This window comes from Gorilla gorilla, chromosome 16, assembly GCF_029281585.2.
Source record: "Gorilla gorilla gorilla isolate KB3781 chromosome 16, NHGRI_mGorGor1-v2.1_pri, whole genome shotgun sequence".
Taxonomy (NCBI): Eukaryota; Metazoa; Chordata; class Mammalia; order Primates; family Hominidae; genus Gorilla; species Gorilla gorilla.
Window position 1 is genome coordinate 62,725,420 of NC_073240.2, and position 17,446 is coordinate 62,742,865.

The 17,446-nt window shown below is 34.1% G+C and overlaps 1 protein-coding gene and 1 long non-coding RNA gene across 6 annotated transcripts in view; one reads left to right on the forward strand and one right to left on the reverse strand.

The window, feature by feature from the left end:
• Positions 1 to 17,446, reverse strand: part of VPS13C (vacuolar protein sorting 13 homolog C) — a 201,496-nt gene that overhangs the window by 97,376 nt on the left and 86,674 nt on the right. For all 5 annotated transcript variants that reach the window (XR_010131001.1, XM_055364235.2, XM_031002250.3 and 2 more), the window contains 11 exons: positions 16,840 to 16,979; positions 13,518 to 13,671; positions 11,591 to 11,670; positions 10,307 to 10,366; positions 8,923 to 9,085; positions 8,058 to 8,174; positions 6,965 to 7,068; positions 6,587 to 6,754; positions 5,802 to 6,106; positions 3,345 to 3,492; positions 2,511 to 2,619 (listed from right to left, as the gene is read on the reverse strand). Coding sequence is in view for 4 of the 5 variants with exons in the window: in XM_055364235.2 (XP_055220210.2) it covers positions 2,511 to 2,619; positions 3,345 to 3,492; positions 5,802 to 6,106; positions 6,587 to 6,754; positions 6,965 to 7,068; positions 8,058 to 8,174; positions 8,923 to 9,085; positions 10,307 to 10,366; positions 11,591 to 11,670; positions 13,518 to 13,671; positions 16,840 to 16,979 (1,548 nt within the window). In the remaining variant the exon portion in view is untranslated. The remainder of the gene's footprint in view (positions 1 to 2,510; positions 2,620 to 3,344; positions 3,493 to 5,801; positions 6,107 to 6,586; positions 6,755 to 6,964; positions 7,069 to 8,057; positions 8,175 to 8,922; positions 9,086 to 10,306; positions 10,367 to 11,590; positions 11,671 to 13,517; positions 13,672 to 16,839; positions 16,980 to 17,446) is intronic.
• LOC129527290 (uncharacterized) overlaps positions 1 to 17,446 on the forward strand; it is a 135,013-nt gene that overhangs the window by 70,370 nt on the left and 47,197 nt on the right. The window lies entirely within an intron of this gene.

Here is a 17,446-nt window from a genome sequence, read left to right on the forward strand (position 1 = left end):
AATAATGAAAATGTGGTACATATACACCATGACATGCTATGCAACCACAGAAAAGAATGAAATCACGTCCTTTTCAGCAACATGGATGGAGCTGGAGGCCATCATCCTAAGTTAATTAGCCCAGTAAGAGAAAACCAAATACCACATGTTCTCACTTGTAAGTGGGAGCTAAACATTAAGTACACATGGACACAAAGATGGGAACAACAGACACTGGGGACTACTAGAGGGGAAAGGGTGGGACTGGGGGAGGGTTGAAAAACTACCTATCAGGTACTATGCTCACTACCTGGGTAATGGGATCATTTGTAGACAAAATCGCAGTGACATACAATTTACCCATGTAACAAACCTGGACATGTACCCCCTGAATCTAAAATAAAAATTGGGAAAAAAGAGAGTGAAAGGCAAACCACAGACAGGGAAAAGATATTTCTATACATATATGCATACAACACACACTAACCAACAAAGGGCTCATATTCAGAATTTAAAAACTACATATCAATAAGAAAAAAGGCAAACATCAAATAGTTGTCAGTAGGATACAATGGTTACATCACATAAAAGGATATCCAAATGGCCAATAACCATAGGAAAAGGTGATCACCTTCACTAGTAATCAAAAAGCAAATAAAAACCGTAGTGAGATGCCACTGCCTATCTATCAGAATGCTAAATTTAAAAAGACTGGCAATGCCAAGTACTGGGGAGAATGTGAAACAACTGGAACTCTCATACATTGCTGCTAGGAAAGTAAATTGGTACAACCAGTTGGAAAACTGCTTGGTATAATTTGGCACAAGTTACTGAAGCTAAACCCAAATCTCACATATGACCCAGTAATTCTACTCCTACCTATGTATCCAAAAAAAAAGTGTATATAACTACGTCAAAGACACACAGTAACATTCATAGCAATTTCATTCATGATAGCTAAAAACTGGAAACAACCTGAATGTCCATCAAAGAATGAATAAAATAAATTTTGATACATTCATATAACTGAATAGTGCACAGAAATAAAAAGAACAAACTACTCCTATGCACAACAACACGGATGAATCTCGCAAACAAAATGAAGAATAAAAGAAGCCAAACATCGAAGAGTAAATTCTGTATGATTCCATGTATATGAAATTCAAGAAGAGGCAAAACTGATCTATCTATTACAAGCTAAAATGGTAGTTACCTCTGGGTGGATTTGCAGGCAGAGTGTTGGGTACTGACTGAGAAAGGGCAAGAGGGAGGCCTTCTGGGGTGCTGAAAATGTACTATATCTTGATCATGGTGTATCCATATATGCAAAAATTCACTGAATTGTGCATTGAATATTTGTATACTTCACTGTATGTATTAAAATACAGTAAAATAGTTTTTTAATAATGAAAAATACAATGGCATACCGGTTTTCACTTAGCACATGGTCCAAAATTTTTTAATGTGATAATATACTACGTTAGAAAGGTATAGAAAAACAACCTGGTGGGAGTGCAGGGTTAGTAAAGTTCTATGGAGGGCAATCGGCAAGATCTGTCAAAATCTTAAATTAGTCTATCGAAATTATTTGCTGACCTAATTGTCGATTAGATTTACATATTTTTTAACTGGTGTTATCCTATAGAAATATACATACTTGTAAAAGTATGTGCATGAGGATATTCAATGCAACATGGTAATAATGAAAGTTTAAAAACAACCAAAAATGTCTAGCGCTAGGAACTTGCTAAATAAATTATGATGCTTCAACAGAATTTAATACCAGGCAGCCACTACAAAGAATGAAGCAGATCTATACATATCTACAGATATGGAATAGACACCAAGATACACTGTTAATATTTTTTTAAAAATAGCAAAGTGAATAAACACACACATGCATGTACACATACAGGATGCTACCATTTGAAAAAAACTAAAGATTATATATTTATGTGTGTATACAACATTTTGTATATATATATATAGACATACACATATATTACCTTAAAAAATAAGGCTGGAACTTCTTCTTTAAGTCAAAAGGGCCATGGTAACTAATAATTTAAATTCTCTTTCCATTTTCACTGCTGTATAATCTTTTCATTATCTTTGGAAAGTGATAATTTATCAACCATTTCAATTCTTACGGATATTTTACTACCAAGCCTTATTGAAAAATCAGATACACTATGCTACCATAACCTACTGCCAACTCAAAATGGTTTCTTCTATACATGCAATTTCAGTGATTATTTCAAGAATCTACCACTGATTTGAAGTCCTTCTTTATGGCCTCCTCTCAACTCACGCAACTTAGAAAAAAGTCCAAAACTATAACTGACAACTTAGCTTAAGAGAGTCGATCATCTCCAGCTATGATTTCATTCAATAGCATCTTGTTTGTTTACTCGGTAATATAAACTGCAATTTGTAAACATATATTTGTTTACTTTTTATTTGCTGATTCCCTACTAAACCATAAATAAATAGACACATATGTATTATGCCACTTACTGTCAGCCTCTTACCTGTCTCTTGTACTCTTGGTTTCACTTTATCCAAGTCTTCAGTACCCTCACAGAGATTTTCTGATAGTATCCTAAATAAAAGACTAAGATCTTCTTGATTTAGACTAACCTGTAAAATATTATGTTAAAAAAAACTATATTACATTTTAAAATGAAACAATTTTAATACAGAAAATAAATTCCCAGTTGCAACACATGAGGGGCAGAATAATCCTAACACTGAAAAGTTACAATCACAACTCACTTAAGTATTGCACTACTTATTTCATGTTAAAATTTTTATTTTCAAAGATAATAAGATGTTTATAGAAAGCCAGTGTAATTTATCAGTCAGTATTGGCTCCAATAACTTGACTTATGTTTACTGAAAGTTAATTATGATCAAAGAAATCTGACCTTTTCTATTAAAGTGACAACTTTGGAAAATGCATAATTCTACTTTTTAAACAATAACAATTCCAACGAAATAAAATGGTTGTCTTCAATACAAAAAAGTAAATATTTCCCTCAATGCTATCATCATCTTAGGGCTACTCAGATATCCCTAAAAACAAAATGTACATATATAATACATGAGATATAGTATAATATGCTAATACATAATTTATATACAGATCTCTACCAATATGTATGTATAACAAATTTTAAAGTTAAGAAATCTTAACTAAAGATTAAATTCTACTGAAAATAATAATGATCTTGTTGGACAAAGTCTCACTGAAATTTCTCTTATACTATTCAGCAAAAGAGTCCACATTTCATTTGGATTTCTGCTAAAAGTCTTTGGAGTTTAAAATTTCAACAATGAAGTTTTTTTTTCACTCATATACTTACATTCATTGAATCAAGATGTCCTTTAATTTCCACAACAGGCACCTTGTGGTACCAAGATGCAGCTAGATTCCGATTTACAAGAAATTCCAAGTTAACTGGGTGCAACAGCTGAATATCAGGATGGTATATGCCTGGCTGGATCACTGTCCTACGAAAAACAGAAATGTTACATAATGCATAGATATAGGGTAGAAATGCAACATACTAAAAAAAAGCAAAGTCAAGCAGCTATTTGCTGCTCTAAATACTGATCTGAAACAGTGTGGCTTGAGTATTTTCAAAACTGAATCTATAATTAATCTATAATCCACTAGAAGGGACAAATTAAAAGGTGATATACAATGAACCATTAAGAAAACTTTTTTCTTGGCCGGGCGCGGTGGCTCACGCCTGTAATCCCAGCACTTTGGGAGGCTGAGGCCGGCGGATCACGAGGTCAGGAGATCGAGACCATCCTGGCTAACACGGTGAAACCCCGTCTCTACTAAAAATACGAAAAATTAGCCAGGCGTGGTGTCGGGCGCCTGTAGTCCCAGCTACTCGGGAGGCTGAGGCAGGAGAATGGCGTGAACCCGGGAGGCAGAGCTCGCAGTGAGCCGAGATCGCGCCACTGCACTCCAGCCTGGGCGACAGAGCGAGACTCCGTCTCAAAAAAAAAAAAAAAAAGAAAAGAAAACTTTTTTCTTTAAACAGTAGATAGGTGAAAAATTGAATAAGTTTTTAAAAGCAATCCACACCATTGAAGAAATACAGAAAATCATCATATACAGTTGTTCAAGGATTAATAGGTATGTTGGTGCAGAGACTGAAGAAAATGATGGCAAAGTGAACAAGAGGAGAACAGTTAGCATTTTCCAAGGCATTTCATAAAGCTTTTCTCTAGGATTATTTTCTAGACTTGCCTTGTAGTCATTAATTTTTTATTCTATATAATTAAATCTTCATGGATGGGGTAGAAAATAATTTTAAAATGAATTATGTACAGATTTCATGTGCCACCTGGTATGAGCACTGAAGATACAAAATAATTTACACAACATGCCTGCCAAAAATGTGTAAGTTCAATCAAACCATGAGGAATCATTCAGACAAAACCAAATTGAGAGGTGAGTGGAACCGGACTGTAGTCTTCAAAACTACAGTAGTAGTCATGTAGTCATAAAAAGACAAAGAAAAGCTGAAGAACTACTCCAAAATAAATTTTTGTCAGTACAGAAATCTTCCTCAATAGTACAGAATACAATTATACGCTATGGGTGATCCTGAATCAGGGAGAAATTTTTATAATGGGCATTCCTATAATGCAAATTATTATAATGGGACAACTGGTAAAATCTGAATATTGACTGAATTTCAGATTATAGTATTACATCGATATTAAATTTCTAGAATTATATCATAGTTAATATAAGAGAATGAATGTCCTTGTTTATAGGAGACATATGATAAAGTATTTAGGGACAAAAAGTTAAAGATGTCTGTTCTCAAATGATTTAGCAAAAAATGTTTTAAATAATATGTATATGTTTATAGATAGGTTAAAGCAAATATAAACAACTGGTGAATCTAGATGAAGGATATGTAGGTGCATTCACAGTACTATTTTTTTCCATTTTTCTGTAGGTCTGAAATTTTTTAAAACAAAAGTTGATTAAAAAACTGTTCTGGTGGCCTGGTGCGATGGCTCATGCCTGTAATCTCAGCACTTTGGGAGGCCAAGATGGGCAGAACACCTGATATCAGGAGTTTGAGACTAGCCTGGCCAACATGGTGAAACCCCGTCTCTATAACGAAAAATACAAAAAAATTAGCCAGGCATGATGGCACGTGCCTATAGTCCCAGCTACTCAGGAGGCTGAGGCAGGAGAATCACTTGAATACAGGATGCAGAAGTTGCAGTGAGCCAAGACTGCACCATTGCACTCCAGCCTGGGCGACAGAGCAAGACTTCATCTCAAAACACAAAATAAAAAACTCTTCTGGGCCAGGCGCAGTGGCTCACACCTGTAATCCCAGCACTTTGGGGGTCCAAAGCAGGTGGATCACCTGAGGTGAGGAGTTTGAGACCAGCCTGGCCAACATGGTGAAACCCCATTTCTATTAAAAATACAAAAAAAATTAGCCAGGCATGGTAGCACATGTCTATAGTCCCAGCTACTTGGGAGGCTAAGGCAGGAGGATTGCTTGAACCCAGGAGGCAGAGGTTGCAGTGAGCCGAGATCACACCACTGCACTCCATCCTGGGTGACAGAGCAAGACTCCAACTCAAAACACACACACACACACACACACACACACACACACACACACACAAAACAATAACAATAAAAAAAAAACTGTTCTGTGTAATGGAACAGTTTATTTGAATAAACTGTGTTGGGTAGGAATTTCAAGTCATAAAATTTCATGGAAATCATGAATATAATATTTAAATCCATAATTATTGAAAGAGCATACCTATAAAGTGTAAGCTTTGTTAGCTGCACATCCATTCTATCAATTACTGGAGGATTTAAGTAGTCTTCATCAGACACCAGACTGAACTGATTATGAACTCTGATTAACCCAAGATCTACCACTACTGCATTGGTGGAAATAGAAGACTGTGGGACGACTATAACCGGTGCTTTCAAATCAATATTGATGGAAACACGAAAACTCCTCTGGGCAAGATCTTTCACACTTGTGGCAGCCTTTTCTGCAGCCTGGGCAGTGGCAGCACTCAGAGACTCTTTGGCTGTCTGGAAATTATTCAGGAAGTTCTGTGGACACAAAGCATAAAAAGAGAAATTCAAAGAGAATACAGGCACATCAATAATAACACTATCTTCTTTTCATACACGTGGTAACTTTTTTTTTCCAATATTTAACTTTCCGTTGAGCCCTATTTTTCTAGCAGTATTAAGAAATTACTGATAATCCATCTATAACTATGAGCTGCCTGAACTGAGCTAATGTTATACGGTTAAGGAACAGAGAAAGAAATTTTTTTCCAATAATTTTTATACTAAAGAATTTGGCTTCATTATATTGTAGCAAAAATAATTTGTTCTAGACAAAAATCATTAAATGATTCACTTTTCAACTGTTAAATAGGGATTTTGATCTCTACATTCACGCATAAATATAATTAAAATAATGCCCACTCTAAAATCCAAGGTTTATAACATTTGCCATCATAATTATCACACTTTTAAAAGTATTTCAAAGTTGAAAAATCAATATACAAATAATTATTTTACCAGAAGTGACATAAGGAATTTATGAAGATAGACAATCTGAATACAGCCAACATTCAGAGACAGCACACCATCCACTTTGGACATGTCAGTATACAAATCCCCCTCAGTAGCATCTGGATACAAATCCAAATTAAAACGAAAAACTTCATTTCCCATTATTGACACAGCCTGAAAAACAGAGACTTGAATGTACTCTACCCGGGAAGGTAATGACAAAATAAAATCTCATTTACAAAAGGCTTTACATTTATAATCTTTATAAAAAAATTTTTCTATTGAAACATATTTCATTAATGTTTTTAAAATAAAATACATTTTACAATAGAAGCTCATATTCAGTCATTAAAGAATATTAACTATCTGTTTACAATCACCTACTTTCTTATGAACTGTCTTTGGATCAACATCTGTGACAATAATATTTTCTAGTCGGGCAAAAAGTGACTGCTTTCTTGACTGGAGAGAAAGGGAGGAATCCAGGCCTGAAAAAAAAACTGTATTATTATAATTTCTACAGACCTACCATAAATAAGATCTTTCTTTCCATTACATTATTTTATTTTGGGGTGACTTTTTTAAATTTAGCAATGTTTCAACTCCCAATGGATAAATAAGTTGCAATATTAGAGTTTTTTGGTTTTATAAACACCAAAACCTATAAATTCATTAAACAATGATTATCTGACTTTTCAATCAGGGGAAGAAATACATCTAGTACAAATAGATTATCTCAGGATTTAAGTAAATTATCCTTTATACTTTATATCCAGTCATTTACATGGAAACTATAAAAGTTTCACAAATCAAATTCAGACTAGTAGATGTGCTGCCAGTTTGGAAAGGACAAAGGAAAAAAGCCCCTAGTTTTCTAGTTTTTAAGTTCTTAAAAAATTTCATTAAACATATTCAACATATTCTTGACCTCTACCAGGTCACAACAAGCTAGTAAAAGTAAGCCAGAGGAAAAGCTAGATGAGTTTTGGCAGCTTTTACCTAAAAGAACATAATGGGCTCATAGATATTGTCACCATTATAAGATTGCTTTTCATAAGGAAAGATAAATAAAGACAAATACATAATTATATATAAAAATCATATGAAGGTAAAAAAAAAAAAAAAAAGATTAAAAAGTTACTAGAAAGCACGTCCACAGACCTTCACCTAAAATCTAGACTGACACTTCTCCTAGCCCATCAATAGCATTACTACATTGACATCAGTACCCCTTTTCCACTTCCTAGATAACTCTCAGGAAGGTCCCAAACACCAGGATATGTGTAGAGGTCAATTGGGCTGGTCAGATTCTGACCAATATCTATATCCCAAAGAGAGGAAGCATACAATCCAATTATGTCTTTTCAGGTTTCACAGCTTAGAGCCCTTTATTTGTACATTCTTTAGCATTGCAAAGAGACAAAAAGAAGGAAAAGTTTATCTTTTCGCCAATTTTCAATGCCGTGTGAACTTTTACCTTGAATCTTGATTTCGGCGATATTGTTCTTTTCGTTGCAAACAACGACACAGAAAGCATTCAACTTGGCAAACAGCCTGAAGCCAATAATGTCACTATCTCTGGAGGATACAATCACTAAAAATAAAACAAAGCATCTGTCACATGGTGAGATTCTAGTCATCTACATTCTTTTAAGGTTTATTCGCTATATTAAGTGAACCACTGTTACGTTAAAAAAAAATTATAACATTCTCCAACTCTTAAAGATTCAAACACTTTTTTTGCTTTATATATTCTGTAAAGTTTGCATTTTTAATAGTGAGATATTACTTTTATAATTTAAAAGCAAGAGAAAAAACTACAATAAATAAATAAGGACACTGAACCTCAGAAAAGTTAAATAATGTGTCTAAGGTTACATGGTTGAAGTAGCAAAATCAGGATGTGAACTGAGTTCTTCCTGATCCAAAATCTGGGCTCTTGGCCAATTAGATGCTACTCCTGAACCCTTCCCTACCTTTGTGTCTCTGAGCCTTAATTTCCTTATGTGTAAAATGGAAAGAAAGACTAACTCTTTATAAAGCCCCTTCAGGAGCCACTGAGCGGGGAGGAAGAGCTCAGTATAAATATAGATCTTCTCCCCCTATTACCTACCTAAAGGCTTCCTATACCACCACTAAAATAAGAACAAAAAGAAACATTTTTAAAAACAACAGTATTGATTACATTTGCCTTATATATCAGGTGCTCGCATATAATTTAATTTGAAGAAAAGGGGAAAATGGTATTTAAATGACTGAGTCAGATAGTCTCTAGTATTCCTCATTTAGCTTTAGAATTCTAAAACCCTTGCTAACAAAAAACAAAAATGTATGTTTCATACCTTTTGGCAGAGTTGAATTTTTTTGTTGTTTTTCAGTTGAAATTTGTACCTCCTTGGCAACACTTATGCTTTGATCATCAGATGGAATAATGGTTGTGAGGTAATTAATAGAAGCGACAAGAGCTTGTGTTTGCAGCAACAGATTTAAAGATGAAAAGGCCACCTAAAAATGTTTTAAAGAGAAAATTAGTTTTCCACAGCCAATTATAACCTGTAGTCTCCACGACAGACCCAAAAGATTCTCAGGTGGGCTTACATCATTGCTTTCCACCACTTTGAAGGAAGAGTAAAAAGTGGAAGATTCACAATCCCCTTAAAAAGGGAATATACAGAGACAAATTACACTTATACACTTCAGGGGTACATCAGAATATTACAGTAACCTAATTACTCCATTTCCCAAGCATAACGGTTATGAAGTCTATACTCTGCTTCTCATGGCTATGCTGATATTCAACATATAGATGGCTTCTTGGATCTTCAATGGACAATTATGATTATATAAAATTATAAGTCAAAAGGCGAAATCCCAGAACCAGCACGTGCTACTACTATGTCTAGAAATGACTTCAAAGGTGGCATCCGTGAAATTTAAATATAAAAAGGACAATTATGAATGGGTTACTAAGTGACCTTTTCAAATCACAATAATGGTGTTATCATTTAAAAAGAAACACAATATATAACTTGTAGGGAAAAAGTACTACTTTTTTTAAAGCAATCACTCTAGGAAGCTAAAATAGCAATACAAATTGATTTCAAGAATGGGTAGTTTTCTAATAGCAAATTAATATAAAATAAAAAGCTCTGTTTATAAAAATGAATTTCTTTTCATTTTCTCATAACACTAAATGGATATAAAAACAATAAAAGGTTCACAATATTAAAACAGATTTCCCCATCTCTCAAAAAAGTGTGAGCTAAAACTCGCCTCTCTCCTTTTCTTTTTAGTTACCCATAAGTACATTTTGCCCCTCTTACTCTAAGCTACTACGTAAGTAGTGCTTTGACTTCAAAAGTGCTCAACATGTCTCCTTATATTTTATACACTTTTTCACCTGTACATCAAACAATGGTATCTAGTTTGGCTAGTTTAGAAACCTTTTAGTTCTTTGTATATCAAAGTTCTTTTGTCTACAGCATTCCCTAATTTAGAAATAATACTGAAACTTTTAAGGACGCTAGGACGTGATATAACAAAACAGCTTTACTAAGCTGAATCATAAACACAGAGCATGGTAAGTATCGATGAGGTTATTTATAACTATTATTGGTCCTTGATTATGTCATCAAATTACCTAGTCAATACTCCTCAAAGGATACTAGAGGCTTTGAGACTAGGTTACTTTCAAACAGGATAAATTCCTTTAACAGAATTTCTTACCTTAACTGTTTGTTCAGTTTTTCCAAAAGCAGTTTGAAAACTAGGTCCATTCTTATCAGCCTGAAAAAAGAAGTAAAAGTTCTAAAGAAGGTACTAGGATCAAAGTAAATAAATCACTTATTTATTATCTCTGGTTAATTTATTTATAGTTATAAATGTATTTTATATACACTGTATATTTAATTTTATTGCCATTATTTTAAAGTTACATCCAAATAATGTATTTATTATAATAGTGCAAATGTGTTCTCCTCTTCAAACATGGGAGAATATTCACTTCTGGGAAACTGTAGCTAGGAATCAGAATGACAAACTCTGAAGGTTGTAAGGTGTCATAGTCACGTAGCCCATCTATCCCCTAATGCTTAAATCCCTCCATAAAGTCGTCAGCAAGTCTATTTTTTTTATATCTCCAGTAAAAGAAACCTTGTTTCTTTACAAAACTAATCTTTAGAAAGCTTTTATTTAATGAGGTCTTCACATTGAGTCAAAAATCTATCTCCCATCATAACTAACCATTGGTCCTAGTTCTTTCTATCCATTGGGAACATAAACAAATTCAAACTCAAAGATTTACCTCCTGTGAGAAGTCTTCTGGCCTTGCCAATTTCCCTGCCCCTCTGTTCCAATAATGCTTTGTGCTTTTCTTTATTAGGGAATCAATCACATTATATTCTAATCATTATTTACTTGTGTTATCTCCCTACTCGTCTACAATTTTCTTGAGAACAGGGAATGTTTTTCATTTCTGTATCCCAAGCGCCTAACAGTACAGACATCCAATAACACATCCAGAAGTATTCAATAAATAGCTGTTGACTGATTAAACAAATCGACTCATCTTGAAGGCAGCTAAATACCATCAGTTCCTTCAGTGTTTCTCATACGAAATATTTTTGTGGCCCTTCCTATTCATGGCATTTGTCTTCTGAACCCAATTTAATATGACTTCATCCTTTTTGATGCAGGATACTCAGCCAAATGTCACCTATATATGACCTATAATCAGTACAGGTATGTGGGTATGCCCTAGAAGACAAATGGTACCTACTTCATCCCAGGCTTCCATCTCTGGGAACAAGAAGTTTAGTGACTTTGTAAAATAATAGCCCCGTACTTAAGTGAAAGAAAAGAAGGTGTACAAATGAAAAAAGAAACAGATTTCCCTCTAATTAGAAACTGTGATACACATCCAGAGCCATTAGTAACTTACTGTCATATTTTTCCTTCCAGAGAAATAGTTTGGAGTAAACAATAAATATATAATCATTCTATAGCCCTTACCTTAATATACTCCACTTTCAAAAGATCTAATCCGGGTTTGTCAGAAGAGCTAATCAAGTGAAGGGGCTTCTTTTTGGATCCTAGGTTAAAGAAAAAGGAAACAAAAGTGTTTCAAATAAGTTGCTCTTTTGTAATTTGAAACATTTTAGATTTTTAAAAATTTGTTAATTAAGGTTTAAAAGAAAATCTTTGCATATTGTCATAGTTATTAAATACAAAGGCCATCACTGTTGAAGAAATTAACCAATCCAAATTGTTACCTCTGACATCCAACTTACTTAAAAACATGCATATTTATTTTCACCTGATTTCACAGGTGACTTCTAAAATTCTGACAAATAATTTATTTTACTTCTATTAAAGAAATTTAAATAATTTCCTTTTGTTTAAACTGTGAGAGGTGACTTAAAAGAGGAAAGCTTTGTTTTTGTTTTTTTTCCTTAAGAGAGAACTGTTGAACTCCTTTTTAACTTAAAAACAACAGGTACTACCAGATGTCCTTTATATCCTGAGGTAGATGTACCAAGGAACTGCCTCCAAAAGCTGTGGAAGGAGAAGTAATTTGTCCACCATTTTATCCATCTTTTGTTATTTGCAATTCTTTTAACTCTTGCTTCTGAGAGAGCTTAAAATTTTCCCCTGACTTCCAAGGGCATAACCTTCACTAAAGGAAAAAATAGCCTAGAAAAATTATTATTTATATTTTTCCCTCAAGACAATAATGTAAACCTTATCTTAACACAGGTCCTATAGAAATTACTAACACATAAAATATTCTTCTTCTAAATTGAGATTTGTTTTAGTTTCGACTATTAAAAAGTTATAAAACATAGGTCTTTATACAGTCAGTGTTCTGTATCCAAGGATTCCAACCCATAGTATAAACCAACTTCAGATTGAAATATTAAAAAAAATTAAAAACAACAATAAAAAATTAAAAATACAAAAATTTTTAAAATCAACATGGTGTAACAACTATTTTACATTTACAATGTATTAGGTATTAGAAGTAATCTAGAGATTTAAAGTATATGGAAGGCTATGCATAGGTTATATGAAAATACAATGCCATTTTATATAAGGAACTTGAGCACCATGGATTTTGGTACCCACAGAAGTCCCAGAATCAATGACCCACAGGTACCAAGGGACGAACGACTGCATTTGACTAAAGCATTAGGGAAATATTAGGGAATTTTAATTACTGTAGATTTGTCCATTCCTACATGCCTCAAATACCTGAGCAAACAATATATACACTGAAATGAATAAACAATCAGAGTTTCTGAAAGAACTAACTTTACATCCTATCATTTTTATTTTTATAACCTGGTGTTTCTTGTGGTATATGACAATCAGAGTTTCTGAAAGAACTAACTTTACATCCTATCATTTTTATTTTTATAATCTGGTGTTTCTTGTGGTATATGAATACTATTTAATAGAAAAAACAAGGCCTTCAATAACATATGATCAGAGATAAACTCTTAAGTTTTGTCATTCATTAAATACAGGATATTAAGTAAGCCACTTAATCTTTATTTAGCCTTTGTTTATAAAACAGGAATAATATTCCCCATATCAAGGGGATTTTTAGAGACTCTCTGAGGCAAAAGGTAATATTAATTAAGAGCACAGACCCTAGGGCCAGATTTCCAGGGTTTTAATCATGGTTCAGTCAATTACTAGCCCTGTGACGATTAGTAAATTATATTAATACAATCAGTCTGTGCCTTAGTTTACTTACATTTAAACCACAGATTAAAACACTGCCTACCCCACAGCACTGCTATAAGGATTAAATGAGTTATTACTTGCAAAGTGCTTAGAACAGTGTAGCTATTATTTATTATAAATGAAAGTGTTTCAGATACTCAAAAGTCCCATCTTTATTATAGGCTATTATTTCTATTTTTATGGGTATTACCTTCAATTTCATGATAATCCAAGCTGATTTTCTTTAAATAAGATACCGCAGTTAAGTCAAATGTTCTCATTGTGGCCTCTGTTCCTAACTGAGTAACATTAAATACTAGAATTGTATCTTCTTCTTTCTGCTGTTTAGTAAATTCCAAAATCACCTAAAAGAATTAGAGTCAACGAAAAGTTGATAAGAAGTCTGAATCATACTTAAAATAATGAAAACAAAATCTTTCTCCATACACATCACCATGAGAATAGTAACTTTGCTCATATCCTTCTTCTGCCACCATAGCAATTTAATATAATTGGAAATTACAAAACTTAAATTCTATTGTTGAGAATATAAATACATTTATAAAAAAGTCATGACAGAATTTAACTTCATTGTTTACTTTTTCTAATTTAGTAAAATAGGAATGTATAGATTCTTCCTAAATATGATTTTCTTAAACCTGTATTTCAAAGCAAAAATCATGTTTAGTAATTTTTTTAAAGCATCCCCATTAAAGTAGAAAGTAAGACAAGATGTTCTCTGTCATACTACTATTTAAGTTAACTCTGGAAATTATAGGCTATATATTTAGCCAATAAAAAATAAAACGTAATTTTTAAAAGATGTAAGTGCTTTTGATATTCTAATCAAAAGGTGTAGATCTTTGTCTCCACCCTTTGAATATTGGCAGGCTTGTGAATGCTTACATCAATATAGTAGAAAGGAACTGATACTATAAGGACTTCCGGTGTCATAAAAGACCATGAAACTCCTACCTGGGAACACTCATACTGGGGGAAGCCAGCCACCACGTAAAAAGTTCAATTACTCAGACTATCACGGCTTTTACCATGCTGAGAGGCCATAAGTAGGTGTTTCAGTCAATAGTCCCAGCTGAGCTCCCAGCCAACAGCCAGTATCAATTGCAAGCCTCATAAGTGAGCCACATGGACATCCAGCTTGAGGCTTCAGATGACTGCAGCCCCAGTCAACATCAGAATGCAACCGAATGAAAGACTATACACAAAATTACCCAGGTGAGCCCTTCCAAACTTCCTAACCCACAAACCTGTAAGCAAAATAAAATAGTTGTTTTAAGCTATTTAACTTGATAGGCAGCAATAATAACCAGAATAATATAAATACTGAAAAAAGGCAAAAAATATTATTATTAGCAGATGTTATAATTACATACTTAGGTAACACTCTAAAAATACTTAAAGAAGAGGCCAAGTGCGGTGGCTCATGCCTGTAATCCCAGCACTTTGGGAGGCCAAGGCAGGCGGATCACTTGAGCCCGAGAGTTCAAGACCAACCTGGGCAACATAGTGAAACCGAATCGCCACAAAAAATGCAAAACATTAGCTGGGTGTGGTGGTATGTGCCTGTAATCCCAGCCTCTTGGGAGGCTGGGGTACTCTGTTATAGTAACAGAAAACAAACTAAGACATTCTTTATCACCATGAAGTTTACATTCTAGGGAAAGTTGGAGAAAATGAAGGTTGCTGTCTTGTCTTGGGTGGTCAGATCTTTCCAATAAGATGACAATTGAACAAATACCTGAAGTAAGTTAAAAAAAAAAAAAAAAAAATCAAGCCATGCAGGAAAAGAGTGTTCCAGGCAAAGGAAATAGCAAGCACAAAGAATGTGCTTTGGTATACAGAAGGAAAAACATAAGACAAGTGTAAGCTCCATGTGGCAAGAACTTAACTCACTGCTATTTTCCAGTACCTAAAATAATGTCTGGTAATAATGGCACATGATCAATACCTATTGAAGGGATAGATGGAATATGGCTGAAGCAGAGTGAGCAAGGCAGGAAAGAACTGGCCAGTCATATGAGGTGTTACAAATGTAAGGCCTTGTAGGCCATGGAAAGAACTTAGTCCTTTACTTTTAGCGACATTTGAAGTTAGCGGAGGATATTGAGCAGAGTAGTAACATGATCTGACATTCCCTTTTATTTTTATTTTACTTTATTTTATTTTAGAGACAAAGTCTTGCTCTGTCACCTAGGCTGGAGTGCAGTGGTGCAGTCTCAGCTCACTGCAACCTTTACCTCCCAGGTTCAAGCAATTCTCCTGCCTCAGCCTCCCGAGCAGCTGGGATTACAGGTGCCCACCACCACGCCTGGCTAATTTTGTATTTTTAGTAGAGATGGGGTTTCACCATGTTGCCCAGGCTGGTCTTGAACTCCTGACCTCAGATGATCCACCCACTTTGGGCTCCCAAAGTGCTGGGATTACAGGCGTGAGCCACCATGCCCGGCCTGACATTCACTTTTAAAGGATCAATCTGGCAAATGACAGAACAGAGTACCTGATGGAAGCAAAGACAGTTAAGAGGCTATTGCAAAATAATCCAGGCAAGAAGATTACAGTGACTTGGACAGTACAGTAGCAGCAGAAAGGAAGAGCAATCATCTGAATGCATTTTGAATTTAGGGTCATGGGATTTAATGATATTTTGGATGTAGTATGGAGAAAGAGAGAAGTTGAAGAAGGCTAACAGTAAAGAACATACCTTTCTCTAAACAAATACCAATAGTACTTAGGTTTGTACACACAGCTAAAATGTTGTATTTCTGACATTATATTTTAGGACATGCTCTCACTATGGCACATGAAACAGTCAATAAGGAACACCTCCATTTTCTATCCTTTTTGTTTTATTATCAAAGCAAGACAAATTTTTTATAGAAATCTGGAATACATGTAAAAGTAAGCAGGCATATATAAAAACCTGTAACCTCACCACCCAGAGATGAACACTGTCTGTCATTTATCAAAGAAAACATATAAATATAACTTCAAATGGAATCATAATATCTTTGGTATTATAATCTTTTTGTTTTCCCAAATAATGACATACCGTGAACATCTCTCCATGTTTCCTTTTACCACATGACTTTTAAAGGCTGTAAACGTATGTTGGAAATTTAGGTTGTTTACATTTTTCCAAATCATAAACATGATAATGAGCAATATTATTTAGCTTAAAAGTGAAAAGTTTAAAAAATTAAAGTAGGCATGTCATAAAAATTTTCTGCAGAAAAGTAAGTTCTAATTAAAAGTCTAAGCTCTTCCAGAATAAATTAGATATGCCACAGACCATTCTTACATCAGTTTTTTTAAAAGCATTTCATTTTTAAAAATCTCTGTGTGTGTGAGAGAGAAAGAGTGTGTGTGAGAGTGTGTATGTGCATGTGCGTTGGGCAGCAGGAAAGACAGAGTACCACATTTTTAATATACTTGACATTTGGGTCTAGCTTGAGGATAGCTTACAAGATAGTGACAGCCAGAATATATCTATTTATAGACAAAAAAGCACATACTTCTTTAATTTCAAACTTGAGTAGAAGATTGATGAGCTCCTCATTTGGGACCTCTGCAGCTTTTTTAAGTTCTGATCCTTTCATACTTTTACAAGTCTGTGGTTCTCCATCTTCAGCATCAAAATACTCATCATCAGACTCTAAAGGAAAAAGACATTTATTTGATCTGAGACAATGTACATTGAAAACTGCATGTAACACTCAAATCTAAATCTCTAAAAAGTGAAATTCATTTATTAGATATAATCTTCATACTCAGCATCAGAATAGCTGCCTTTTTTAAACTTCTACCAAGTGACTCAACCTGACATGTAACAATCACATTTGAAATCAAATAGCACTATGTTCTTTTCTTCAATGGTTCTGTTTTTCCCTATAGTTCATTCACTCAATATTCAACAAAATATTTATTGGGCATTATCTACCACGTATCAGGCTGTGCCGGCCAGTAAGGATACCAGAATGACCAGGATAGACATGGTCCTGTCCTGATGAAGCTTACATTCTAGTTCAAAATTAAAACAGATCAATTAGGTCAAAGTTAGAGAAAAGCTCATGTAGAGATTGGGGCCAGAAAAAGTAGTTTATTTAGAATCTAAAGTAAGCA